Below are 26,443 nucleotides of genomic sequence, written 5' to 3' on the forward strand. Positions count from 1 at the left end.
CTCACCATTCTATTCTATTGATCACTCTATCTTAATATCAATATCATACTCTCTTAATTAGTGTAGCTTTATAATAAGTCTTGAAATCAGGTAGAATTTGTCCTCCCATTTTGTCCTTTTTTTGTTTTGTTTTGAGGTGGAGGCTCGCTCTATCACCCAGGCTGGAGTGCAGTGGCGCGATCTCGGCTCACTGCAACCTCCACTTCCAGAGTTCAAGCGATTCTCCTGCCTCGGCCTCCTGAGTAGCTGGGACTACAGGCATGTGCCACCACACCCGGCTAATTTTTTGTATTTTTAGTAGAGACTGGGTTTCACTGTGTTAGGCTGGATCATCTCCATCTTCTGACCTTGTGATCTGCCTGCCTCGGCCTCCCAAAGTGCTGGAATTACAGGTGTGAGCCACCGTGCCTGGCCTTGTACTTTTTTTTACAAGTTGTTTTTCCTGTTCTAGGTCCTTGCAATTCCACATGAATTTTAGAATTATCTTATCAATTTCTACAAAAACAAGTGTCTTATGGAATTTTATTTTGGAATACAATAAATCTATAGACCTATTTGGAGGGAATTGATGTCTTAAAAATAATAAGTTTTCTGAGTTTGGAAGTTTGGACACAATATACTGTAATTTTCAGTGTGCAGGTTTTGCACATCTTTTGCCCGATTTATACCTAAGTATTTAATATTTTTGATGCTACCATAAATGGCATTTTTAATTTCATTTTTTTAAAGTTTATTTCTACTATAGAGTAACACATTTGAATTTTGTATATCAATCTTCTATCCTGAAACCTTGTTAAACTCACATATTAGTTCTAGTAACTATTTTATAGATTCCATTAGGTTTTCTACATAAAAGATCATGCAATCTATTAATGAAGACAGTTGACTTCTTCATTCCAGACCAGATACTTTTTTTTCCCCTTTCATTCTTTTTATTTTATTATTATTATTATTATTATTATTATATTATTTTGAGACAGAGTCTTGCTCTTGTTTTCCAGTCTGCAGTGCAGTGGTGTGATCTTGGCTCATTGCAACCTACACCTCCTGGGTTCAAGCGATTCTTCTGCCTCAGCCTCCCGAGTAGCTGGGATTACAGGTGCCTGCCACCACGCCCAGCTAATTTTTTTGTATTTTGGGTAGAGACAGGGTTTCACTATGTTGGCCAGGCTGGCCAGGCTGGCCTCAAACTCCTGAACTCAGGTGATCCACCCGCCTCCCAGCCTCCTCAAAGTTAACAGGATTACAGGTGTGAGCCATTACCTGGCGCCTTTTCCTTTTTTTTTTTTTTTGACAGAGTCTTGCTCTGTCGCCCAGGCTGGAGTACAGTGATGTGACCTCGGCTCACTGCAACCTCCACCTCTCCCGAGGAGTTCTAAGCAATTCCTTGGCCAGCCTCTGGGCAGCTGGGACTGTAGGCATGTGTGCCGGCTTGCATTTTAGTAGAGGCGGGGTTTCACCATATTATTAACAGGCTCAGTCTCGAACTCCTGACCTCAGGCAATCTGCCCACCTTGGCCTCACAAAGTGCTGGGATTACAGGCGTGAGCCACCATGCCTGGTCTTTTTCTTTTTTCAATAGAGACAGGGTTTCTCCATGTTTCCTAGGCTGGTCTTGAACTCCTGAGCTCAGGCAATCCGGCTAATTTTTGTATTTTTAGTAGAGACAGTGTTTCACCATGTTAGCCAGATTGGTCTCCAACTCCTGACCTCAGGCAATTCACCCATCTCAGCCTCCCAAAGTGCTGGGATTACAGGCGTGAGTCACTACACCTGGACTTTTTCTTTTTTCAATAGAGACAGGGTTTCACCATGTTTCCTAGGCTGGTCTTGAACTCCTGAGCTCAGGCAATCCACCTGCCTCAGCCTCCCAAAGTGCTGGGATCACAAGCATAAGCCGCCATACCTGGGCCAAAGCTGATGCATTTTATTTTGTTTTCTCAACTTACTGTAAATGGCCAGAACCTTTAGGACAATGTTGAATAAAAATGGTGAGATTGGATACTCTTGCCTTATGCCTGATTTTAGGAAGAAAGCATTTAGTCTTTGTATTCCTTGGAGTTCTCCGGAGAAACAGAAACACACACACACACACACACACACACACACAAACACACACAGACACATACACATAGTTGTTGGGTTTTTTTTTTTCCTTTTGAGACAGTCTCGCTTTGTCGCCCAGGCTGGAGTTCAGTGGCACCATCTCAGCTTGCTACAACCTCTACCTCCCTGGTTCAAGTGATTCTCGTTCAGCCTCCCAAGTAGCTGGGACTATAGGCATGCACCACCATGCCGAGCTAATTTTTGCATTTTTAGTAGAGATAGGATTTCACCATGTTGGTTATCCTGGTCTCCAACACCTGACCTCAAGTGATCCGCCTTCCTCAGCCTCCCAAAGTGCTAGGATTACAGGCGTGAGCTACCATGCCTGGCTGGAGTTCATGTATTTTGAAATGCTGTTATTGAGTTTTATGTTCTTCTGATGACTTCACCTCTTTATTATTAAATAACCAGCTTTGGGTTTTTTCCTCACATGCATGTACTGATCTGTACTCCATTGAATACCGGAATGGCCACCTCTGAAGATCTCTGGAGATCTCTCTTCTTGCAGCTCCACTGGAAAAAAAAAAAAAAAGAAAGCCCGAGATAGGTATGCATACAACTTCCTAAACACACTGTGTGTGCTCAATCCCCCAGGGTAAGAAGAGCACTGTGCATGCGGAAGGCCTACCCTAAGGGAAGAATCATGGGAAAGAGAGATGGGATCTCACTGTTGCCCAGGCTGGTCTCAAATTCCTGGCCTCCAGCTATCCTCCTGCCTTGGCCTCCCAAAGTGTTGGGTTTACAGGTGTGAGCCACTGTGCCAGTTTGATATTCTTTATAACAAAGCCTGCAATATTTCTTCCCATACAGAATTTTCTGAAGATAACAAAGAGGCTAATTATTAATAACTGGATGCATACTATGAGATGAGAATTATATACATTCTTCTAGACTGTCAACTTCAAACAGAATTCAGAAAACTATGCCTGTAAACCAAATCCATTCATCTGCCTACTTTTATAAATAGTTTTATCGGAACACAGTAAAACCATTTGCAGTTTATTTACCTACTGTCTATAGCTGCTTTTGCACTGCAAGGACGGAGTTGAGTTGATATGACATAGACCATATGGCCCTCAAAGCCTGAAGTTTTTACTATCAGTCCCTTTATAGAAAATGTGTGCTGATCCCTGACTCAGAAGATACCATATTTTGCAAATTGTAAGTACAATAAAGTGATATTTTAACCTATTATCTATGTCACGTAACAAAACTACCTTTAAAACCTAATGGCTTAAAATGTTTTTAAAATGCAAAATTAGCTGGACATGGTGGCACACACCTGTCATCCTAGCTGCTGCTAGGGAGGCTGAGGTGGAAGGATCACTTGAGCCTGGGAGGTTGAGGCTGCAGTGAGCTGTAAGTGTGCCACTCCACTCCAGCCTGGGCAGCAGAGCAAGATTAAGGTCCTATCTTAAAAAGAAAGAAGAAAAGGAAAATGTCTATTAAAACTGTACTTAGCTTCCATGGACACTGAAATGTTAGAACATTTATCTTCTATGTGCATTTCGAAGCTATGCCAGGGATGGCTTGATCAGGGATTCCTCTACAGTGGTGTGATTGCTTTCAAAGAAGCTTTTCCATTATTCAGGACAGATACTTCTACAAGATCAGCTGTTTGAGGGATTGGAGCTAAGTTTTACTGGTATCTCCTCAGGTTCTAAATGTAAGGAACAGCTGTGCAGGTAAGTTCACTTAGTATCTTAGAAAGGCTAAGTGAACTTGGCCACAGAGTAGTAACCCTAAGATTTCTCCATGTTGCCCAGGCTGGTCTTAAATTCCTGGGCTCAAGCAATCCACCTACGTAGGCCTCCCAAACTGCTGAGCTTACAGGTGTGAGCCACTATGCCCGGCCCAGACATTTTCTTTTTTGCCAATATTTTGCACATGAGTTATAACAAATCATATATAATAATAATAATAATAAATGGAATATGCATTTTTAAATGATTGCTTGATTTTAATTTTGTGGGGAAGAGTGCTACAATTAAGGTAATATAAATGTCTTTTCTTTTCTTTCCCTCCATGCCTTCTCCCCCCAAAAAATTTCCTAAGATTTTGATGGAAGTTCTTATAGAAATTGTACAGTCCTATGGAGTATTTATTTCTCCTCTTAATAATCACAAATAACAGCCAAATATTAGAGATTCCAAACATTGAAATGGCAGGAAAGTTCTTTTGGTTCATAGATTTGCACACTTTGTCCTTGGCTTCCCTCAAAGTGTGAGCTTATGAGAGAGACTAGATGTGATAAGACTTAAAGGGAGAAAAAGGTCTTGGTTTCTGGCAGAAATATAGCCGCAGGGAGCCATAAATGTAATCGAAAAGGCTTTCTCAACTGCAGAAAAGAATTCCAGCCTTTTTATTCAGATGGGCAACCCTCTGGGTGGGCTGATTTTGTGAGTCAATCAGATCCAAAGTATATGTCTAGAGATTACAAAGGAAATAAATACATTTGTGGGTCAGAAATGTCTCACCTGGTGCAGACTGCTTTCTTTCTCACTCATTTTCATTAGTTTGGGGTGTGTGTATATCTAAAACTCCCTGCTTTTCTCTCAGATCAGTAACACATTTGCCACTAACTTTGATACAGCATTACTTTAGAAATACAGGTTACAGTTATTCAGAATTTTAAGTTGAATTTATTTATACTCTTTCCATTCTTTAAAGACTCCAAGTGGTTTAATAGAACACACATGATGTATTTGTGTGTATTTGTGTCATATGCTTTTGGAAAAAGTCACTTGTCAATTATGCAAATAGTTCTTGGGGTGTCTGCCATGTTTAAAGAATCTTGAAGTTTATAAAGATGAATGAAATGTCCTTGATGATTGAATCTTGGTGTACTAACTTGTCCAGAAACACTTGCTATTTAGTAAAAGCATAACAACATTACCTGCATATCAAAATCACCTGGGGAGCTTGTTAAACATACACCGGCCCAGGCTCCGGCTCTCGGCTTAAGGAGATTCTGATAATATGCAGAGCTCAAGGTGTGTGTAGTTTTAACAAAAAGCTTCCCAAGTGAATCTGATACACATCTAGGATTAAGAAACACTGCTTTAAACTAAGAAAGGACTAACTGCAGAAGTTCAGCCACAAGTCAACCAGATGTATGCCCTTAACATTCACATGAGCAGTTGACTAAAGTCTCTTATAAGGCTATTTCTATTTCCGAGGTTTCAGAATGGGTTGTTACAGTCTGAAACACACCCCAGAGGACAGAGTCAGGTCTAATCTTTTCTGTAAGACACCTTGCTCGAGACTGCTGTGAAGGAATAAGAGAGCTGCAGTCAAAGATCATCTCAAAGCCTCCCAGAACACTCTATAATTATATCCATCTCACATGAAACATGGGTGTGTAAATTTTCTCCTTCGCTAGATTGGCAAGTATTCCAGTACAGGGCAAGTCTCTTTTTTTTTTTCCTTCCACCAAGGAACACAATAACCCATACATAATAGGTGTTTGACAGGTGTTTTTTTTTTTTTTTTTTCTTTTAACTGAATTGAATCCTTACCCAGTTCCCAGGGGCTGACTATATATACCCATAAATTATACATTTGTTTATAGAACATTTCAATCACACCAAAGAACATATATATGGAAGAAAGAACAATGAACAAGCACCCATGGACCCCCCCCGCCACCCCCCGTTTATGAAACAGGACTTTGCCAATGCTTTTGAAGTTCCTTATTGAACTAGATCTTTTAAAAACAGCAACGATTTTCTGAATTTTAATCAGAAGGCATGCATTCCTTCATTCATTGATTGGATTCCGTCATGGTCAGACCTGCCTACCAAGTGTCAACATGATATACACAATGTAGGTATTCTACTGTTGGGGTGAGGAGGGTCAAAAGTGACATAAGCTATCTCCAGAGACGTACGGATCGCCCTTGCTGCAAATGGCCCCAACTCGGCCTGGCGCTCTGGAGCGGGCGTGGTTTCTGCGCGCGGACACTTTGGGCAGAAACTACGCGTCCCGGCAGTCCTCGGGGCGAGTGGGCGGAGCCGGGCCGGGGGCGGGGGCCGGGCGAGAGGGGGCATTGTGTAGGGGAGCGCGGAGCTGCATTTGTCTGCTGGAGGTGTTAGCCGATCGGGCGCAGCCGTGGCCGGCGAGGGCTGGAAGTGTCAGAGGCGGCCGCGGGCCCGGCAGAAGGCCGAGTAGGAGGAACCACGCGTCGGGGGCCGCGATCTCTAGCAGGGGGCGGTGTGCCAGCGGAGCACCATGCACATAGGCGCCCAGCGCCCCGACTACCCCTCCCGAGGAAAAGAGGCCGGGGCCGCGCTGGGGCGGCGGAGAGCATGAGGGAGGCCGGGGGGCGGCTTGGCTTGGAGCGCTGCTAGGGAGCGGTGCGCGCCGCACTCCCGCCTGGGCGCAGCGGAGGGTGGGGAGCCGGGCAGGTCGCGCCTGCGGGCGGGAGCCGACCGCCGGGAGCTGTTCTGATTTCCGACGCGCACGCTAGGGGCCCGGAGCAGCCCCCGGCCCCGGCGCGCCGCCGACATGGGCAACGCGGGGAGCATGGATTCGCAGCAGACCGATTTCAGGGCGCACAACGTGCCTTTGAAGCTGCCGATGCCCGAGCCAGGTGAACTGGAGGAGCGATTTGCCATCGTGCTGGTGAGTGCGCGGCGGCGGCCGGGCGCGGGGACCCGGGGCCCCCGGCCGGGCGGCGCAGCTGACCCCCTCCCCTCCCCTTCGCCCGGTGCCGGGAGCGAGCCTCCATTCCCGTGGGGTAGGCTCCCACTTTCCCCTTTGTGGCCCCCCAGCACTCCTCTTCACCCCCCTGGCAGTCCCCCGGGCTCAGCCTCTCGGGGTCCCGTGATGGGGATGGGGGCTCCAGGCGGGCTGCCCAGCCAGCCCCGAACCCATTGTCTGGCTGGAGAGGCACCTCACGGCGCGTGTGCCCGGGAGGTGCGGCGTGGGCGTGAAGGGAAGGTGGCGCGGGCTTGGGAGGAGGAGGCGGCGAGCCGCTTAGGCTTTTTTTTTTTTTTTTTTTTTTTAAACGAAACAAAACAAAACAAAAAACCCTGAGCCCCTGCGGACCATCCCTCGGGCGGCCAGCCCTGGACCTGCGAAGTCCCCGGCAGATGGGGCGCGTGTGGCCGGCCGTAGGCGCCGCGCCGGGCGGTGAGCGGAGGCGAACTTGGAGGGCGGACGTTGTCGTGGCTTGGCCAAGGGGAGCTTCCCCGAAAGGGAAAGGGGAGACCCACAGCAGTGCGGCGCCTCGGCCCTTGGAGAGGAGCAGGGGCGTCTGAAACCCAGGCTGGGGAGAACCTCAGCGCGTTCTCTCTAGACTTAAATCTTAAACCACAAAAATGTGCAGTTTTGCGGGGACGTGTTGCGAGCTGTCCTGACTGCACGGGCGACCCCTCCTCTCCTCTTGCACTCCCAGCCAGGTCCCCCGCTCCCTGCTGCATTCCGCTTCTCCCAGCTTTCCAGCTCCTCGAATCCAGGACTCTGAAAACTCCTCTCTTTCTCCCTTTCCTGCTGGGACTGTGTCTGGGCCCCTCCCAGCCGAGGCTTGTGCTGTGAGCTGCAGAGGGTGTGGCGGCTTGCCCCAGCCAGGATCTGGACTGCAGTTGGTCCCCAGACTTCCAGTTTTATCGTCCCAGCCTCTTCTAAGGGATGTTGGGAGGGACACAGGAGAGATTGGACGCATTCCTATTCCTCACACTTGTACACTTCTCTTTTCCTAGTTGGTTACCTCTAAACTCTACAAGACTAGGCAGCAAGGGAAACTCGTGATCCGGGCAGCCAACGATTGTCCCTGCCTGCGGGTTTTCTTCTTTTGTTTTCATGAAAACTTACAACTTTGGCAGAGGACTCGAGTTCTAGATCAAAAATCGGTTTTCTGAGGTCTGCTCAGCGACAGGACGTTCAAATTGCCTGCCTTCAGGCCTTGAAAAAGGGATGGTTTGGTATGGGAAATGATGTTCTGGATGGCAGGTTAGCTGTGTGCTTTTTAGGAGAACTGAGCTCTCTCTCCCGCCACCTGAAAACTCTGGTGTGGCCGTCGGGGAGATAGATGAGGTTGCTTGGGTTGCTTTGCATCTCCTGTGATCTCCCACAGCTGCTCCCACCGTTGTGCAAGATGGGACACTCAAATGAAACGGCCTAGGCATAATTCTTAAGGCGGCCTGGGTGCATACCTGACCTGCTTTACCAGAGACAAACGTTTTTCTTCAAAACCCTCTTCCTACTAGACATGTGGTTCTTACCTGCTGGCTCTGGCTTTTTTTCCGCCTGACGCTGGCTTTTTTGTTTTTCCATCCATGCTGTGGTGCTCTGTGTGTGTGTGTGTGTGTGTGTCTGTCTGAATACTTGTGGTGGAGGAGCCAGTGACACAGGGAAACCAGTGCAGCAGCCATAATAATAACAATAATGCAATTAAGTTCTGCTTGACTAAGATAGCTTTTTTTTTTTTTGCTTGAGCTTTCAGTTACCCTGCTGATTAATAACACATGGTGTGAATTAATCTTTAGAAAAATGATGTCCCATCATTAACATGGTGGATTTGTGTTCCTGTTAAGGCTAGCAGTTGCAAATATAGTATGTAGACAATTATGATTGTACATCCCAAGCTTCTTGGGGCAGTATTGTTGTGGCTACTTTACTTTGTGTCACTGTTACTGGGTGCAATTCCTTTTAAAATTGTTTACGATATTCTAAGCCTCTCAAACAAGAAACAAAAACAATACCAGTCTGACCTTTTTTTGAGTAGAGACAAAGTTTTTGGGGGACCATGTCAGCTTGGGAACACTCTTCCTAGGGATACATTTGGACCGTTGATGCGTTCCTTCTCCCAAGTCAGCGCCGCTTGCTCTTTGACAATCTGAGAGAGGAGCTGAAACCTTCCAAATCATCTCCATAAGCCAATAGAACTGCGCAGTGTTGGTGATTTCTCTTGTTGGTTTTTTTCTGGAGTTGTATGTGTGATAATCTCAACTTTGCTTTTCTTTACGAGTTGCTTAAGAAATCAGTTCAAACCATTTAGTTCTCGACATCAAGCTTGAAGGACAAGTTTTAGGTGGCAGATTTTTAAGTATGTATGTGGAGGACAATGGAAATTGTGTTGGCGTTATTGATACCAGTTCAACTTTCTTGTATAATAAAGATCATACGGGTGTTTTGGGAGGAAAACCAGATAGTAATACTGTACAGAAAAGTGTCCAAGCACCTCATTGTAAGTATGGCTTACATCAATAATTAACAGACTTTTTCAAGCTAGGAAAACAATTCCTCCCAACCTCCAGCTCTAGAATATTTAAGGCCTCAGGCAGAAGTAAATAAAAATTAAAATGACAGAAGTCTATTTTATTTCTTGTTAGGAAAGCCTTAAGAGAGAACAAACCTACTCAGTAACTATCCCCTCCCTCCCCATCAGTTTATATGGGTTAAATTGTGTGAATATAAAAAATTGGTGGGCATGAATGGAAATGAGAGAATAAAAGACTAATGAATTTACAGTAGAGGGGTGAACTTTGAAAAGTAATCTTTTTAATGAAAAAAATGAGTTCGTGACTAGCAAAAATTGGATCCCAGTCTTAGGAGTTTAATCCTCCCAAGGATAGGCATCTTCAGTATCATTATAGTAATAGTTATAAAACTTCTGTTTAAGGGAAAAGATTACTGTCTTAGTGTATACATTTAACCATTTGCTTCCCTCTACTGACCTTTCAGGTAGAGCTGGAAGGTGAGATACATGTACCTTTGTGTGTGTGTATGTGCAGTGTTTCTGTTATACTCTAACCTATGTATAATTTATATGGAAGTGTTTCATAAATTATAAAGTCAGCCACGTACTTCTATCTTTGTTCTTTGATGTAAGGATGTATATGTTTCATAGGTAATATTAGCCTGTGTTTTTGGGGGGATTCTTCACATCTATAATAGCCATGTGGCCCTCCATTGTATTTGTTAACCATTGTCTAATTTTGGGGGTTACATCAAGCTTGTCAACCCACTGCCTGTGGGCTGCATGGGCCCAACACAAATTCGTAAACTTTCTTAAAACATGAGATTTATTTCGTGATTTTTTTTTAAAGCTCATCAGCTGTTGTTAGTGTTAATGTATTTTATGTGTGGCCCAAGACAGTTCTTCTTCCGATGTGGTCCAGGGAAGCCAAAACATTGGACATCCCTGGGTTACATACACACACCCACAAATACTCCCATGTCCTTTATTTTTAAAGATGATGATAAGAAGGTGGTTCTTGGTGGATGTGGTGAACAACTGATGGTTTTTGTCTGAGAATACCTCTTTCTACATTAGACACTCCATAATATTCACTCATTTTTGGCTTGCAGTCACTGTTTACAACTTAAAAGGCACACCCTTGGATGCCTTTGTTGAAGAGCTATCCTAAAAATTCTTTTGTTGAGTTTCAGAGGAAAGGACAATTTTTAAGTCTCTGTCTTATCTGCTGTATCTTATGCAATATCAGGTATCAGGCAGCACTGCAAACAGATTTAAAATTATTAGGAAGTAATGGTTTAGGGCAGTATTATCTTATATTTGGTATCAGGAACTGCTTTGGTATCTGATTAATTTGAGTCCATTTCCTTCTCATTCTTTTCCCCCTTGCCCTGAGATTGAATGTGGTCATTTTGTTTTAAGAAGGAGTGGGAACATTTTCTGAGTATCTACTATGAGTAGGCCTTTTACCTGTTCTCATTTAATGCTCATAGTAACTAATGCTATCAGCAACATTATAGATGCATAAATAATGATTATCTAAGCTGGGCACGGTGGCTCACACCTATAATCCCAGCACTTTGGGAGGCTGAGGTGAGAGGATCGCTTGAGCCCAGGAATTTGAGACCAGCCTGGGCAACATAGTGAGATCCTGTCTCTATGAAAAAAGAAAACAAAGATTAGCCAGGTGTGGTGGCTTGCACCTGTAGTCCCAGCTACACAAGAGACTGAGGTGGGAGGATCATTTAAGTCCTGGGGGTCGAGGCTGAAGTGAGCCATGTTCGTACCATTGTATTCCAGCCTGGGTGACAAAGTGAGACCACGTCTCAAAAAAGAAAAAGATTACCTAAGTTGCCTAAAATTGTACAGTTATTAAATAACTGATCTGGTCTTTCAGCAGAGATTTGGATCTGTTCCCTGCTCCCTCTGGCCTTTCCTTCATATTATGCTTCCTTAGGCTTAGAACTGGGAAGAAAAAAAGGGCCTGGGACTAGCAGTAAAAACTTCCTGTCTGGTTAGTGCAAATTTCTGACTGGATAAAGTTGGCAGAAATTCTTCAGAAGTCACTGAAGTGAGGTGCATTTGAAGTTTCTTCTCTTTAGATGTCAAGCCTTTTGGCATCTTCACTGTGCTCTTCTATTTTCAAGCATGGAGTTAAAAATTGATCTGGCCCAAAAAGGTACTCTTCAGTTTTTCTTTTCAAGGCAGATTTGAAATACCTTGGTTGAAAAGTTTGTTCTCCAAATCAGAAGGAATAGACAACCTGTCAATGCAACGCATATACTCCATATATAATTACCTGTGAAAAGGAAAGGAAGGTCAAGTTGTGTTTGTTTTTTTTTTTTCTTGAGATGGAGTCTTGCTCTGTCACCCAGGCTGGAATGCAGTGGTGCAATATTGGCTCACTGCAACCTCTGCCGCCCGGGTTCAAGCAATTCTCCTGCCTCAGCCTCCTGAGTAGCTGGGATTACAGGTGTGTGCTACCATGCCCGGCTAATTTTTGTATTTTTAGTAGAGATGGGGTTTCAGCATCTTGGCCACGCTGGTCTTGAACTCCTGACCTTGTGATCCACCTGCCTCAGCCTACCAAAGTGCTAGGATTACAGACATGAACCACTGTGCCCCACTGGAAGGTCAAGTTTTAGCGTTTAAGTTTATTTCCCGCTGCAAGGCGTTGCTCCCTTTCAGCCACTTCAAGGAGAACACTTGCCATGAAGTCTGTTGAGCAGATGGGTGGGTGGGAGTGTAGTGAGGCCATCGGATGCTGCTGATTTGTTTTCTCACATTCTTTCTCCTGTTGTGAGGGAAAGAGAGTATGGGAGAGGGGCGGTGGAGTGTTGTCACGTTGAGCCATTACAGTTTCACCCTAGGCAGTAACTCCCTGAGCTGTTTTATTCTCCTAAGTGGGAATATATGGTTAGGGCTGTATCATTATCAGGATACATTTTTTCCTCCTAATAATACCAGTAAAAACTGTGACAATATATTGGGGTGTCTAGGATAGAAGTTGATCAAATGCAAATATTTGGCTCCAGGAAGAGACTGGCAACAGTGTAAAGTGATGAAATTTGGGGAGCGATGGTATGCGTGGCCTTAAATCCCTAAGTGATAAGAAGTACTTTTGCTTGTGGCCTCTCATTTAGCATTGGCCTGGGAGGCAGGAGACCTAGTTTCTAGAATCATATTTGCTGCACCAACTTGGACAAGTTAAACTCTTTCCTCTGGCCCTTGGTTTTCCTCCTTTGTGAGTAGGAATAGAATTTGGCACAATTGTTAGTATAGTCGTGAGATGATGGAAATCATAACACTCGAAAGCATAAAATTTCCAGAACATAATACATTGTGATTCATTAGTTGACGCTGGCTTTTGAAGAGCTTTCAGGTGGAAATGTGTGTAGGGGTGTTCTGTGTGGTCTAAAGAGTAGAATTCCCCAGGATCAGTGACTGAAAGTCATATGAGCATAGGGAAAAATATTCTAACACATAGAGTTGTTGAAAATGGATGGTGCGTTCTCCATTAAAGTTATTCAGATAATCTGTGTGAAAAACACTGGTGACTGGAAGGCCCTTTCCAGCCCAAGACGATAGAAAGTACATTATTGGCTTGAAAGTTACCCTCTTTGAGGTGAGTCTGCCACTTGCAGGTTCTAGACATAGAATTATAGCCCCTGAGAGTGGGGGAAGATCTCCTGGTAGGTCCTTCTTGGGCTCAAAGAAGAAAAGGATAAGTATGTGCTGATGTTTGTTCTGGAAATTCATTTGACTCTATGAGAACTGTTGCCTAAAGGGTTTGGTCTTAATGAACAGTGCTCTTCTTTTCATATTTAGAGCTTGGGGAATAGGGACAAGGTAAAGTGGGCTCTCTAGCCCTCAGGTTTAAGCAAGTAATAGATGTCAAAAAAGCAGATAATACAAGAAGCACTGATTATGGATGATTGCCCCTCCTTTGCAAGAGGGCGCTGTAACTGGAATCCTTTTAGGAGCACAGCATTGAATCCTTAGAAGGAACAGCCTAGAGGAGCTTAGGAGGGAATGTGAGTTACAAGCTATACGGTTGCTTGGCAGATCTCGTCTTGTAGAGCAACTCTTTATGGAGTGCCACCCCATCCTGCAGATAACAAGAAGTGTGTCCCCAGGCTTTGGAGTCATGGTTCCTTAGAGAGCCTTCATGTACCTTCTTAGTTCTCACCTACTTGAACACTGGGGACAGAGATAGCTCATTTCTTGTCTTCCCTTTAGAATTCCAGCTGTTCATACTGCAGGGTGATCTTCCTCGCTCTTTCCCAGTGACCCACTCCTCCTTTCCAGAAACCTGTCTTTCAACATAACGGCAAGGACTATGCAGTTTCCAACTGATAGGATATAATTTGGAAGCATTGTCTAAGGGAAGAGCTGTTAGGTTGGAGAGCTGCCTCTTGAACTGGGATTTCAACCAAGGCCCGCAGATGTGGACCAGACGGGCTTGGAATTCTGAAATTGGGCAACACTTAGCCCTGTTTACCAGGTATGATGATGTTCAATGTTGACACATAAAAATGTACTTTCTTTTCACTCTCTTAAAAAACAAACAGAAAAACATGACCATCAGTGTTCACTGGTAGGCACTTAACACAAACTCTGTATGATTTCTAGTCTTGTATAGTTTCTAGGACAAACTTCCTATAGTTTCTGTGATTCCATGATCTTCAGTGTTCTTGTGTAGCCTGTAACTGACTTTGGTGACTCTTGTTTCACATGTAACCTTAGTCCACTTTTTTCTTTGCAGAAGTTCTGAGGCATTTGTAAGCCCCTATAACTACATTGCCACAGAAGCTGAAAGCCTTGAGGTGTTTAGACCCTGTTATGTCCAGAAGTAATCTCACTAGACTGACTTCTGTAATCTCACCTGACTTATTTCTTCATCATTTTGGGAATGATGTCAAATATCAAATAGTTCATTTTTTTTTTTTTTTTTTGAGACGGATTCTCTTTCTGTCACCCAGGCTGGTGTACAGTGACATGATCTCAGCTCACCGCAACCTCTGCCTCCTGGGTTCAAGCAATCCTCCTGCTTCAGCCTCCTGAGTAGCTGGGATTACAGGCATGCACCACCACGCCCGGCTAGTTTTTGTACTTTTAGTAGAGGTGGGGTTTCACCATGTTGGCCAGGCTGGTCTTGAACTCCTGACCTCAAATGATCCACCCGCTTTGGCCTCTCAAAGTGCTAGGATTACAGGCATGAGCCACCACAGCCAGTTTAAATAGTTCACATTTTTGACCTTGTGCCTGGTGCTGGGACACTAAAGTGTGACTGATGGTGCTTTTAAATAACACATCTCACTAGTCTCAAGTCCTGCCTTGATTGAGGGTTTGCTCAGGGACCTGACTTCCTTTCCTTGTTTTTTTTTCTCTCTGTGGAAGTTTGGCAGAACACCTTATTTAAGGTAGGATAAGGGTATTGGTAACTTAAAGTAGTGGTTCTCAAACTTGGTTGTGCATTGACATCACTTGGGGAGCTTCAAAAAGTACAAGTGGGCCAGGTACAGTGGCTCATGCCTGTAATCCCAGTACTTTGGGAGGCCAAGACAGGAGGATCGCTAGAGGCCAGGAGTCCTAGACCAGCCTGGAGCAACATAGCAAGACCTATCTCTACTACTAATGAAAATTAGCCAGATGTGGTGATGCACGCCTTAGTCCCAGCTTACCTGGGAGGCTGAAGCAGGAGGATTGCTTGAGCCCAGAAATTTGAGGTTGCAGTGAGCTGTGATTCACGCCACTGCATTCCAGTCTGGGCAACAGTGCAAAACTGTCTCTTTAAAAAAAAAAAAAAAAAAAACCAAAACAACAACAAAAAACAAACCCACATTTGCCTGGGTGCCACTCCCAGAAATTCTGATAAATTTGTCTGGAATGTGACCTGGGTATCATTTTTTAAAAGAAGCTCCCTAGGAGGTTTGAATGTGCAGCCAAGGTTGATAGCCACTGTGCTAGATGTTTTTCCCCTTTTTCTTCCTAACACAAGGACCAAGCATATGAGTTAAAACCAGCAGAAAACAAGATAGTGAGTGTAACAGAAGAGGGCTTGTTTAAGAAGTTAAAAAAAAGTTGGAGAGATTAGGCAAAACTGAGAAGGTTGAGAAGAGTTAAACTAGACATTCGATTCGACTAAAAGCTGTGAGATGAAAAAATACAGAAGAAAAGGATCAAATCCTGTTGAATGGTAGACTTTATTTAACTGTTTAAGAAATGTCCACCAAATTATCATAATGAACATTTGTGAGAAAATTCTATACATAATATATAAGATTGAGCAGTGACGTAGAGGTATACTTCTGGAGTAGAACAATCAATAAATCAATTGCATTTTTGCTTAGGCCTCTATTCTGCAGCCTAATTGTTTGTTGGTTCAATGCAGGCCTTTTGCTTTGATCTCTGGTTTTACCACTTACAAAGACTTGATGAGCTTGGCTTCCTGTAGTGAAATTCAAATACACTTGTGAAATGTAAACAACATTCATTTATTAAGAATCCTATAATCAAGGCAAATTGGCATGCTTATATAAGCAATTAGCCTTGAGAATAGAAAGATAAATAGGATGCTAGGTCAAGAATGAGCTGATTGTTCTCAATGCAAGACTCTAGTTATTTCTTTATTCATTATAACATAAGCAAATAGACATTCCTCTTATTCATAATTTTTAGCATTTGTGGTTTGGGGTTTGAGGACAGGATATGTGGTTTTCTGGAACTGAGAGGATAGTAGCAATTATTGTTTTGTTTTCATTTAGAAATATAAATCAATCTTATAAGGAACTGTAGGTGGTTGATTTATGATTAGATAAAACTTTCTAGTAATAGGGAACAGGGCAAGAGAAGGTATGGATTTAGATGGGAATAGTAAAGGGTAATAGTTTTATTTTGGTGGGGAAGGTAAAGAAGATGACAATTTTACAGTGGCAGAAAGATTAAAAATAGTCTCATCTGCCCTCATTGAATAAGTTGAATAAAAAAGGAATAACTTTTTTTTTTTATTGACATAGAAGGAAGCAGTATGATAACTAATAGCAGGAGAAGTTGGATATGTCATGATCAGATTTGCACCATGGCAACACTCAGTTTTGGCCAGTGAGTTCAGTACTGCTGACTGTCTTAGTTGTGAAAGCTAGAGACCTGAAATGCAAAGGCAGTGAATTGGGTGAATAGCTTTGTTAGGTTCAGTTCTGGCCCTTTCATTCCCTGATATGGTCAGCTTTGTTGTTCTTCCGAAGAAATTTTCTCTTTGGTGACAATGGAGTATCTTGACTAATCAGGGTTCTTTATTCCCAAGGACTTCTGACTGGTGAACCTAGGAAGCCAAATGTCTTGGGACCAGGATGCCATAAACTTGGATTCCTTGGGCCTTACCATAAAGTCACTCTACTGCCAAATAATTCGGCCATCCAGATGTGAACCTGGAGAGGCCATTTAGAACTGTGTGGCCTCCTGGGCTTGTGCAGCCCTTCCCCTTGCCAGTGTTTAGACCCTCCAATGGCCTTTTATAGCAGAATGTTTGGTTTGGTTCTCAGGGTCCGCTTTTTGGAAAGCATTATTTGGCTTAGAAATCTCCAGATTGGGCTGGGCGTGGTGGCTCAAGCCTGTAATCCCAGCACTTTGGGAGGCCGAGACGGGTGGATCACGAGGTCAGGAGATCGAGACCATCCTGGCTAACACAGTGAAACCCCGTCTCTATTAAAAAAATACAAAAAACTAGCCGGGTGAGGTGGCGGGCGCCTGTAGTCCCAGCTACTCGGGAGGCTGAGGCAGAAGAATGGCGTAAACCCGGGAGGCGGAGCTTGCAGTGAGCCGAGATCCGGCCACTGCACTTCAGCCTGGGTGACAGAGCCAGACTCTGTCTCAAAAAAAAAAAAAAAAAAAAAAGAAATCTCCAGATCATTTGTGAATTTACCAGGTCTCATTTCTCATTAAACAATTCTTTAACATTAAACACCTATACTTTTTTCTTCTTTTTTTTTTTTTTTCTTTTTAGATGGAGTCTTGCTCTGTTGCCCACACTGGAGTGCAGTGACACAATCTTGGCTCACTGCAACCTCCACCTCCTGGGTTCAAGCAATTCTCCTGCCTCAGCCTCCAGAGTAGCTGGGATTACAGGTGCGTGCCTCCATGTCTGGCTAATTTTTGTATTTGTAGTACAGACGGGGTGTCACCATGTTGCCCAGGCTGCTCTAGAACTCCCAACCTCAGGTGATCCTCCCACCTCAGCCTCCCAAAGTGCTGGGACTACAGGCGTGAGCCACCACACCCGACCTATACTTTTGTTATTTCACCAGTAATTATCAGAAGTTCTGGCAGGGTATGGTGGCTCACATCTGTAATCCCAGTGCTTTGGGAGGCTGAGGTGGGAGGATCGCTTGAGGCCTGGAGTTCGAGATCAGCCTGGGCAACAGCAAGATCCTGTGTCTATGAAAATTAAAAAAAAAAAAAAAAATAGCTGACTTAGTGGCACACTCCCTGTAGTCCTAGCTGCTTGGGAGGCTGAGGTGGGAGAATTGCTTGAGCCCAGCAGTTTGAGGCTGAAGTGAGCTGGGATCATGCCACTGTACTCCAGGCTGGGTGACAAAGTAAGATACCCTATCTCTAACTACAAAAAACGTTCTACGATTGATTTCCGCTGATATTTCTAATGATAATGGAGAAATTTAAAAATTCTTTCTTCGTCATTTTTTAGAATGACATTGCCTGATCCTCCTTTAAAAAAATCTTTTCATGGCCAGGCACGGTGGCCTAGACCAGGCGCCATGGCTCACGCCTGTAATCCCAGCACTTTGGGAGGCTGAGGTGGGCAGATCACAAGGTCAGGAGTTTGAGACCAGCCTGGCCAACATGGTGAAACCCCGTATCTACTAAAGATACACAAAATTAGCCGGGCACAGTGGCACGTACCTGTAGTCCCAGCTACTTGGGAGGCTGAGGTAGGAGAATAGCTTGAACCTGGGAGGCGGAGGTTGCAGTGAGCCGAGATCGCACTATAGCACTCCAGCCTGGGCGACAGGACGATAGTCCACCTCAAAAAAAAAAAAAAATCTTTTCACAAAACAAACACAGTTGCAACCAACTCCCAGATCAGGAATCAGAATCCCTCCCCTCTTGTTCTTCAGTGGTGGTGAGACTTGGCTTCTGGTCTCCCAGCCACAGTTACTGCTCACCTGACCTTACTTTCTCAGCGGTCACACTTCATGTGGAAGAGAGTCGGCCACAGGATTGTACCTTGTGGTCTGACTCCAAGTGACTCTAACCATGAGGTTTCCACCACTTCCTTTGAGAGTGTTCCTAGTCCAAGGAGGCCTGAATATTAGGAAATACTGACACTGCAGCATTTTCCTGTTGCTTTTAATTATATCATTGATCACCTTAATGGTATTTTTGTTTGTGTGTGTAGTATCCCTGCTTTTCATAATACTGGGAAGAGGATATTTTGATTTGTGTTCCCAAAGTAAAGCATGAATGGGGAGGGATGGCCACAATGAAAATGAGCATTTGAAATTTTGGGCATTAATACTTGGAATTACGGACATATAGGTACAAAATTTATGTACTCCTTCTCAAGCTTAAGTTCTGGCCTTTAGCTTTTGTTATCTTTCTTGATGACTTTTGAAATATGAAAAGGTATAAGATTGTGAATTTCATGTTCTGGTTCAGTTTCCCATCACAACCATATTGTGTTATTCCAGACGTTATTAATAGATAAAATTTGAGGGGTTCATGGCCATGTTTGTTGGTCTCCCTTCCTTTCCCCGCTCTGTAACTCCTGTATCCCTCACAGCCTTCTTCCTGAAGCCAGCTGCAATGTGACCTGACCCATCTCTCTCCTCTTCTGTTTCTTTACAAGTGCCTAACTTGGAGTTTTCTTGTTTTGTTTTTTTCCTTTCTTTCTTTCTTTTTTAAATTCCTGTCCCCAGATTAGACCTATGCTTTCTCTCCTTTGTATTTTTTTCCCGGTGATTCCCCTGCATAGCATGGGCTCCCTTTGCTTCTCTGCTTACTGAAACTATACCAGCCTTCAAAGTTTTCTACAATCCCACTTTTTCCAAGGGTCCTTACAGGCCCACATTAGCTTGGGGGCGATGAGAAAAACAACTCTCCTTACTTTGATTGCTTTGTGGTATGAATTATCCCTTACTCATGAGGCACTTGATTAAATATCACTTTGAGTAAGTTCTGATTGTAAAATAGGGAGATGCTTTCATGTGTAGCTTTGTAGTTACTTATTACATTCTTAGCGTCTTAGTTTCACCTGCCAGTTCACACTGTGGGCTCCTGAAAGGCAAGGATCATGTCTTACAGGGTCTGACAGCTTTTACTTATCTTAGCCTTGGGAAGGGTCCCAGCAAATGATTGCTGACTTGAGAACAGTGCCCACTGAAAGAGGACTGGGAATTGGAGTGGCTGCTCTGGAAACCTATGTAACTGACCACACCAGGCTATTAATTGCACATAACTTGCCTTTGTGTTGAAATGACACTTGGTCATAGATTCTTATTCATCTTGGTATTCCCCTTATCACTTGACTGTGGTAGGTGTCGGAGAATACAAAACATTCAGAGACAACAAGTTGGCATCATGCTTCCCTGATTCCTTGTGAATTAGCAGAAGAGGAGGAGGGCGGTTTATATTGTTTTTGTTGGAGTGAGGAAGTTTAAATGGGCAGCGTTCTTTATTTTGGCATGTTAGTGCTTTGCTCTTTGCAGAGTGCTCTCCAATTTCTTCTGTGCTTCTAAGGGTTTTAAATAAATGAGACAAATAGCACATGAGACTGGATGGCTTGAAGTTATGTAAGAAGGTGGTGAAGTTTGTGGTCCAGTCCTAGGTCTTCATACTAAAACTCCAGGGTGCAGTCCACTGTAAACTAATGATGTTTATGAATTCTCTCGAGTTTTGTTAGGTGCTTTATATGCATTGTCCTTGATGCTCATGACGGCTTTTCCAGGGAGCTATTGTCTTTTACTAATGAGACAATGGGCTCAGGGTGTTAAGGTGGCCACTACGCTATCATAGGGGCAGGGTTTGAATCCAGGCCTGCCTCAGAGAGCCTGCTTCTTTCTACTGCACTACACTATTATGTTTTCTGAGTTAGCTATAAGGTGTCATTAAATGTATGCTTCTTGTTCGTTCTTCACATACCCTCTGTACTAAACTCATTAATTCATACAATAACCGCCTGAATGAGTCCAACTTGCGTTATATGCTGCAGAATCTGACCTTAATCTCAAGGGACTCAGGATGTAGCTGGGGAAACAAGCAACAATAAGCAACCCAAAGAGCTTCATAGTCAATATAGATGTAGATATGCTAAGGGTTTGGAGGGAAGATGCCTTTTCTGAGTTTTGAGTGTTCAGAAAATATTTCCTTGGAATAGGAAGTAGGTGAGATTCTAGCTCAGTCCCAACCGCTGCTGGGCTGCACTTTTCATTCTACCTTGTGGGTTTTTGCTCCTTTGGTGCTTATATACTTTATTTAGACAGTGCAAAAAATATTTATTGAGCACTTACTGTGTGCCAGGCAGTGTTGTAGGCACTGGAGGATGCTGTACTGAGTGGTACCGATTAAACGTCTGCTCCCAAGGAATTTACATTTTAATGGGAGGGTGCAGAGGGGGAAGCCAGACATGAAGGGGATGCACAGGTACAGAAATGGAGCATTTAGATGGTGGAGAGTGCCATGAGGAGAATAAAATGGGATATGTGAAGTGGTGTCATCCCGATAAGGTCTGAGTGAGGAGGAGCAGGCAGCCATCGTGATCAGGTAGGAGCCCTCAGGAGGGAGGAGTAGCCAGAGTGCGATTTGTTTCTCCCTTTGCTGGTCCAGGAGCAGTTTCCAGAGACCCTGGAGCAAATGAAGGGTCATTCCACAGCATATGGGATGTACTTAGCCCAGACATGGGATGTACTCAGTCCCAACAGTGCCCGTGGGACAGACTCAAGGTAGAGGCTCAGGAGTCTGTCCCCCCACTCTGTTGTTGACAACAGAGCCATTTCTTGTAGGTGGCTTTGGGTAGCCAGAGTTCTGCTTCTTGTTAAATTCAGGTGATTTTCTAAGAAATGAGTATTTTAGAATTGCCATTGTTCTAGACCCAGGGGACACACTGTTTGAGAATGGACTGTTTGATCAGTGTGAGCTGTGCCCTAAATGCAAGCCCTCTGAAGGCCAATACTTAGAATGACTTTCTTTGTCTGCTTGAAGCTATAGGTTGACCTAGGGCAGACTTTATTGCTGTTAACTTGCTACTAGCTTATAGCTCAGATTCTTTCCCTCTTTTTCTTTATTTATATTTCCTTTACAAAATTATTGTATTTTAAGGGGCACAAAGAAGCCTGGGCACGGTGGCTCACACCTGTAATCCCATCACTTTGAGAGGCTGAGGTGGGCCAATCACTTGAGGTCAGGACTTTGAGACTAGCCTGGCCAACACGGTGAAGCCCTGTCTCTATTATAAATACAAAAATCAGCTGGGTATGGTGGCGCGTACTTGTAGTCCCAGCTACTTGGGAGGCTGAGGCAGGAGAATCATTTGAACCTGGGAGGTAGAGGCTGCAGTGAGCCGAGATTGCGCCATTGCACCCCAGCCTGGGTAACAGAGTGAGACTCTGTCTCAAAAATAATTGAGTTCTAAATTTAACAATTCTAAAGTTAAAAATAAGGTGAAAGCTGTGTATGGTTAAAATTATCCCGAACAAACCTGAAGTTGCCCATGAAAGTACAACATGTTCAATTCTGTAGTGAAACAACCCTAGAAAGCAGTTATTATTTCTTTTAAATTTTACTGTAAGTTCTAGGATACATGTGCAGAACGTGCAGGTTTGTTACATAGGTATACATGCCATGGTTTGCTGCACCCATCAACCTGTCTTCTAGGTTTTAAGCCCTGCATGCATTAGGTATTTGTCCTAATGCTCTCCCTCCCCTTCCCCCTCAACCTGCGACAGGTTCTGGTGTGTAATGTTCCCCTCCCTGTGTCCATGTGTTCTCATTGTTCAACCCCAACTTATGAGTGAGGACATGTGGTGTTTGGTTTTCTGTTCCTGTGTTTGCTGAGGATGATGGTTTCCAGCTGCATCCATGTCCCTGCAAAGGACATGAACTCATCCTTTTTTATGGCTGCATAGTATTCCATGGTGTGTATGTGCCACATTTTCTTTATCCAGCCTATCTCTGATGGGCATTTGAGTAGGTTCCAAGTCTTTGCTATTGTAAATAGCCAAGTAAACATACGTGTGCATGTGTCTTTATAATAGAATGATTTATAATCTTTTGGGTATATACCCAGTAATGGGATTGCTGGGTCAAATGGTATTTCTGGTTCTAGATCCTTGAGGAATCGCCACACTGTCTTCCACAATGATTGAACTAATTTACATTCCCATCGACAGTGTAAAAGTGTTCTTATTCACAGCCTCACCAGCATCTGCTGTTTCCTGACCTTAATAATCGCCATTCTAACTGGCATGAGGTAGTGTCTCATTGTGGTTTTGATTTGCATTTCTCTAATGACCAGTGATGATGAACTCCTAGAAAGCAATTCTTGTGAGTGTTAAAGTTTGAGAACCTTTAAGCATGATTAAAGGAGAAGCCACAAAAGAAAAGTGGGCAATTCTGACTTAGAACTCTCAGACCTCTAGCAGTGACTGGAGGATGGGTAGGAATTTTGATATCTTCCTGCTTGCCAGTAGGTTTACACAATTCAAGATCAGAATAAGTCTTTAAATACATGTTAGTGGCTTTGTTTATTGTGAGGATTTTAAGGCAGCCCTAACGTGGGTTTAAATGTGGATTTCATGCATGTTAGTAATAATACAATATAGGTCACTTGTGTATTTCTTTAATCATTTCAGTAAACACGAGTGGTAGCTCAGGAAACCCGAAAGGTAGGTATGTCCCTGTCTCATATATGAGAAACTCAGGATTAGGAAGTTGAAAATCCTACTTGAGAATACATATTTCTAGTAGGTAATAAAGCTGAAAATCAAATTTCTCAACTCAAAAGCTGTGCTCCTGACATTCTGTTTTGACTTCCAGTGCAAAAATATTATGTAAATATAAGCTATGTGTATAATAAATATAAATGTTTCAAAGCAAATTGAAAGCTCTGTGATGGCAAACTCATCATCTTTTCAGTCTGTGTTCATTTTGTTATATACCCAGAACCAACAGTAACTACATATCCTTCAGAAAAATTAAAGATAAAATGAGAACTGGATGAATAAAGCCACTGTTCACTATTGAAATAGTAAAGGCCAAGTAAGCTTGTGATCAAATCTTTTTTTTTTTTTTTTTTTTCTAGTAACAGTTGTCCTCTGAAGGCTTTCTGAAGGCTCTCTTTCAGACAACTGTCTCTGAACCTTTGTTTTTTTAAATGTCCCTAGTAAAATGGCTGTGTTGTTACAGCTTGAAGGCTGTGTGGTAAGCCTTTTGCTCAGCCCTCAGTGATAACCCATAGACTTGGGCTTCCATGTGAGAAGAACAACCATTATGATATTGTGTTAGTAGGCCCTTGTGTTGGAGAGTGTTTATTTTTTAAAAAAACAAATGCCATATGATCTTATTTCTGTTTAACCAATGTTTTGCTTGAGTGTACCAAGCAAGGCTTCTTGAGATGCTGGGACACAAAGGTGAATTTTATTTTCCCTTTTGCCTTTGAGTAGTTAACTGCCTAGCAGATGAGGTACTGGAGGCTAGAGAATGAAGATTATAGGATATTTAAAGCATTTATCATATGTATGTGTGTTATGTTTATAATATGCTGTAGAAGGACATATTAAGGTTAAAGTTTCTAATATTTTAGATTAAGCTGATAAATCTAGACAACTTACTTTGGCTGAAGATTGTAATACATAATTGCATGAATTCTGCTCTGTGCCTGAATGCTTAGAGATTTGAGTGTGTGTCTAGGTATATCTGTGCAAACAACTTGGAAGAATCTGGTAAAAAGAATCTGGTAGGAGAATCTACCCCAAAGGCAGTCGACTATAAGCCTTACTTCTCTAGGTTGCAAGCATCAGAAACTAAGTATATGTCCCTATACTCACTTTGTTAGAAAGCCCGCAATCTTTTCTGCAAAGTCCATTCAACAAAGCTTGTTTATGATCTTGGACTTTGGAATAAATCTGAGTTTGAATCAGGATTTTCTGCTTACTAGTTGGTTGACCTCTCTCAGCCTTGGTAGCCACATCCGTCATGAGCTCAAGAGCTACCTTTTTGACTTGTTGTGGATATTAAATGATATTGCTTAGTACAGTCAAGTTGTGGCACTCAGGTAAGCACTTCACAAGAAGTGGTAGTTCTGATTATTTTGTACTCTTTTAAAATTTGGCTTTGTTAAAGCACTGGCTTTACAGTCCAAGCTATGGACTTTAACTGGATTCTAGTATATTTCACAGGTGACTTTAGTTAAATCATCATCAACTTCAGATGTGAAGAACAAGTGAAGCAGGGCCCCAGAACGCTCAGAACTGAACTGATGGTGGCTTGTATTTGCTACTCTTGCCATAAGATTGTACCTACTGACCTGTAATACATCAATGTTTTCAAAGTTCTGGTCCATGTGTGCAGCCCCACTTGGATATTTTATGTTGACTCTTGTATATTTTGTTCTTTCTAGAAAAAGAGACCTAGGTGTTTCAGGACATTAGGCTATTCCATTTCCGAGCCTAATGGAAGTGCTAGTGTTTTCATAATTGGAACAGACAGCTGCCGTGCTACATGTGATGCTGTGACCACTGAGCAGCTTGTTCACAATGAGAAAATACATTGAAGTTGTGACCATCTGAGCCTTGAAGAAACTGCTGTTGAAGTTTTGTTTGGCTCCAGCTCCATCCTGGGATGGATGGAGTCATTGGACTTTATTCTGAATTCCAGTAGTGGCAAAAAAAAAAAAAAAAAAAAAAAAAAAAAAAAGAAATTGTGTAACTTGTATATAGATGGTTTTCTGTTTGATTAAGAGCATTGTTCAATAAAAGCTGCATTGTTTTAAATCAAGAATACAGTGCCATCTGACTTGATCTAGGAAGCAGAGAAAGAAGACATTACACATTACATTCCCCAGTAAATCCCTGCTTTATTTTTTCCAGAAGGTTCTATATTAATCTGTTTGGGTTGCATCCTGCGTGATCTTGCTGAATCAGACAGAGCTAAGCTTATGAAACAAAGGCCAGTCCCAAGTCAAATAAAAACATCACCACCATCCAGAAATGAGAGCCTAGAATTTTCTAAAGATGCACACGTCTTTCTTACTATCTGGTGAGGAAAATTGCTCATTTTTCTCTCAGCTGATAAATGTCACTTTTGCCCTAAATTTTTAGAGTGGCAATCTACTTTTTAAAGTTAGATAAAAGAATATTTGATAGCACTGTCTGACTAGTCTGAGATAAAATTCTCTGTGTTCTCAGACCCTTAAGGGTTCTTAAATTGCGTGGGCTGAAGCTGTGTGCATGTTTTTCTTGGTGCCCTATTTCCATATCAAATAGCCTTAATTTTTGTATTTTAGTAATGAAGGTATGAACCCATTCTGTCAGGCTTCTTATGCCATTTATTGTAGCCTTTAGTCAGCTTAGAATAGCATGAAAGGAAGTAATAAGCCAACTCTAAGAAGGTCCAGATGAAAAGGATTATAATATGGTACAAAAGTAATAGCATGCCTGGCCCAGCCACGTGACTCATTTCTTTTGGAGTATTCCTTTTGACAGCTTTTTTGAATCACACATCAATCACAATGCTGGTATTTTTGGCGGGGTGCTAGACTTTCCTCTAATGCTCATGATGGTAACTGCCAAAAGTGAACAAAGAGGAGAATTATAAATGAAACCTAACAGCATCACAAACATTTATTTTTTTCTTGAGCAGAAACAAAATTGGGAGTTAGATGGTATCTTTTTCATTGCCCCAAGAAAACCACTGCTTTATTCCAATGAAAATGAGACCTTGATGGGTCATCCCCCAGTCTTTGGCAATAGAAACTATTCGTCTTGTCTTAGTTTCCATTCAGGAGTTTTCCTTCCCAAACCTTGTCCCCTGCTTTAGGAGTAATTTTTTTAGGGCTTTAGGTTTTTCTCATGTCCCAGTGACTAAGCTTGCTTTTGGGTGGTTCTCTGTGCTGCATGTAGTCCT

The 26,443-nt window shown here is 43.0% G+C and overlaps 1 protein-coding gene and 1 long non-coding RNA gene across 12 annotated transcripts in view; both read left to right on the forward strand.

The window, feature by feature from the left end:
* The first annotated feature begins 2,358 nt into the window (after positions 1-2,358).
* On the forward strand, positions 2,359-3,298 carry LOC108581286. The gene is made up of 2 exons (XR_001893260.2): positions 2,359-2,653; positions 2,917-3,298. It is a non-coding gene; the product is annotated as an uncharacterized LOC108581286 (long non-coding RNA).
* Positions 3,299-6,117: 2,819 nt separating this feature from the next.
* Positions 6,118-26,443, forward strand: part of FMNL2 (formin like 2) — a 318,205-nt gene continuing 297,879 nt past the window's right edge. For 7 of the 11 annotated variants that reach the window (XR_635420.4, XM_009182240.2, XM_009182238.2 and 4 more), the window contains exon 1: positions 6,118-6,729. Coding sequence is in view for 10 of the 11 variants with exons in the window: in XM_009182240.2 (XP_009180504.2) it covers positions 6,613-6,729 (117 nt within the window). In the remaining variant the exon portion in view is untranslated. The remainder of the gene's footprint in view (positions 6,730-26,443) is intronic. The other 4 variants (XM_009182243.3, XM_009182245.3, XM_021923624.2 and 1 more) reach the window with 2 other exon arrangements.

The sequence above is a fragment of the Papio anubis genome, chromosome 10, assembly GCF_008728515.1.
Source record: "Papio anubis isolate 15944 chromosome 10, Panubis1.0, whole genome shotgun sequence".
In the NCBI taxonomy this organism is placed as follows: domain Eukaryota; kingdom Metazoa; phylum Chordata; class Mammalia; order Primates; family Cercopithecidae; genus Papio; species Papio anubis.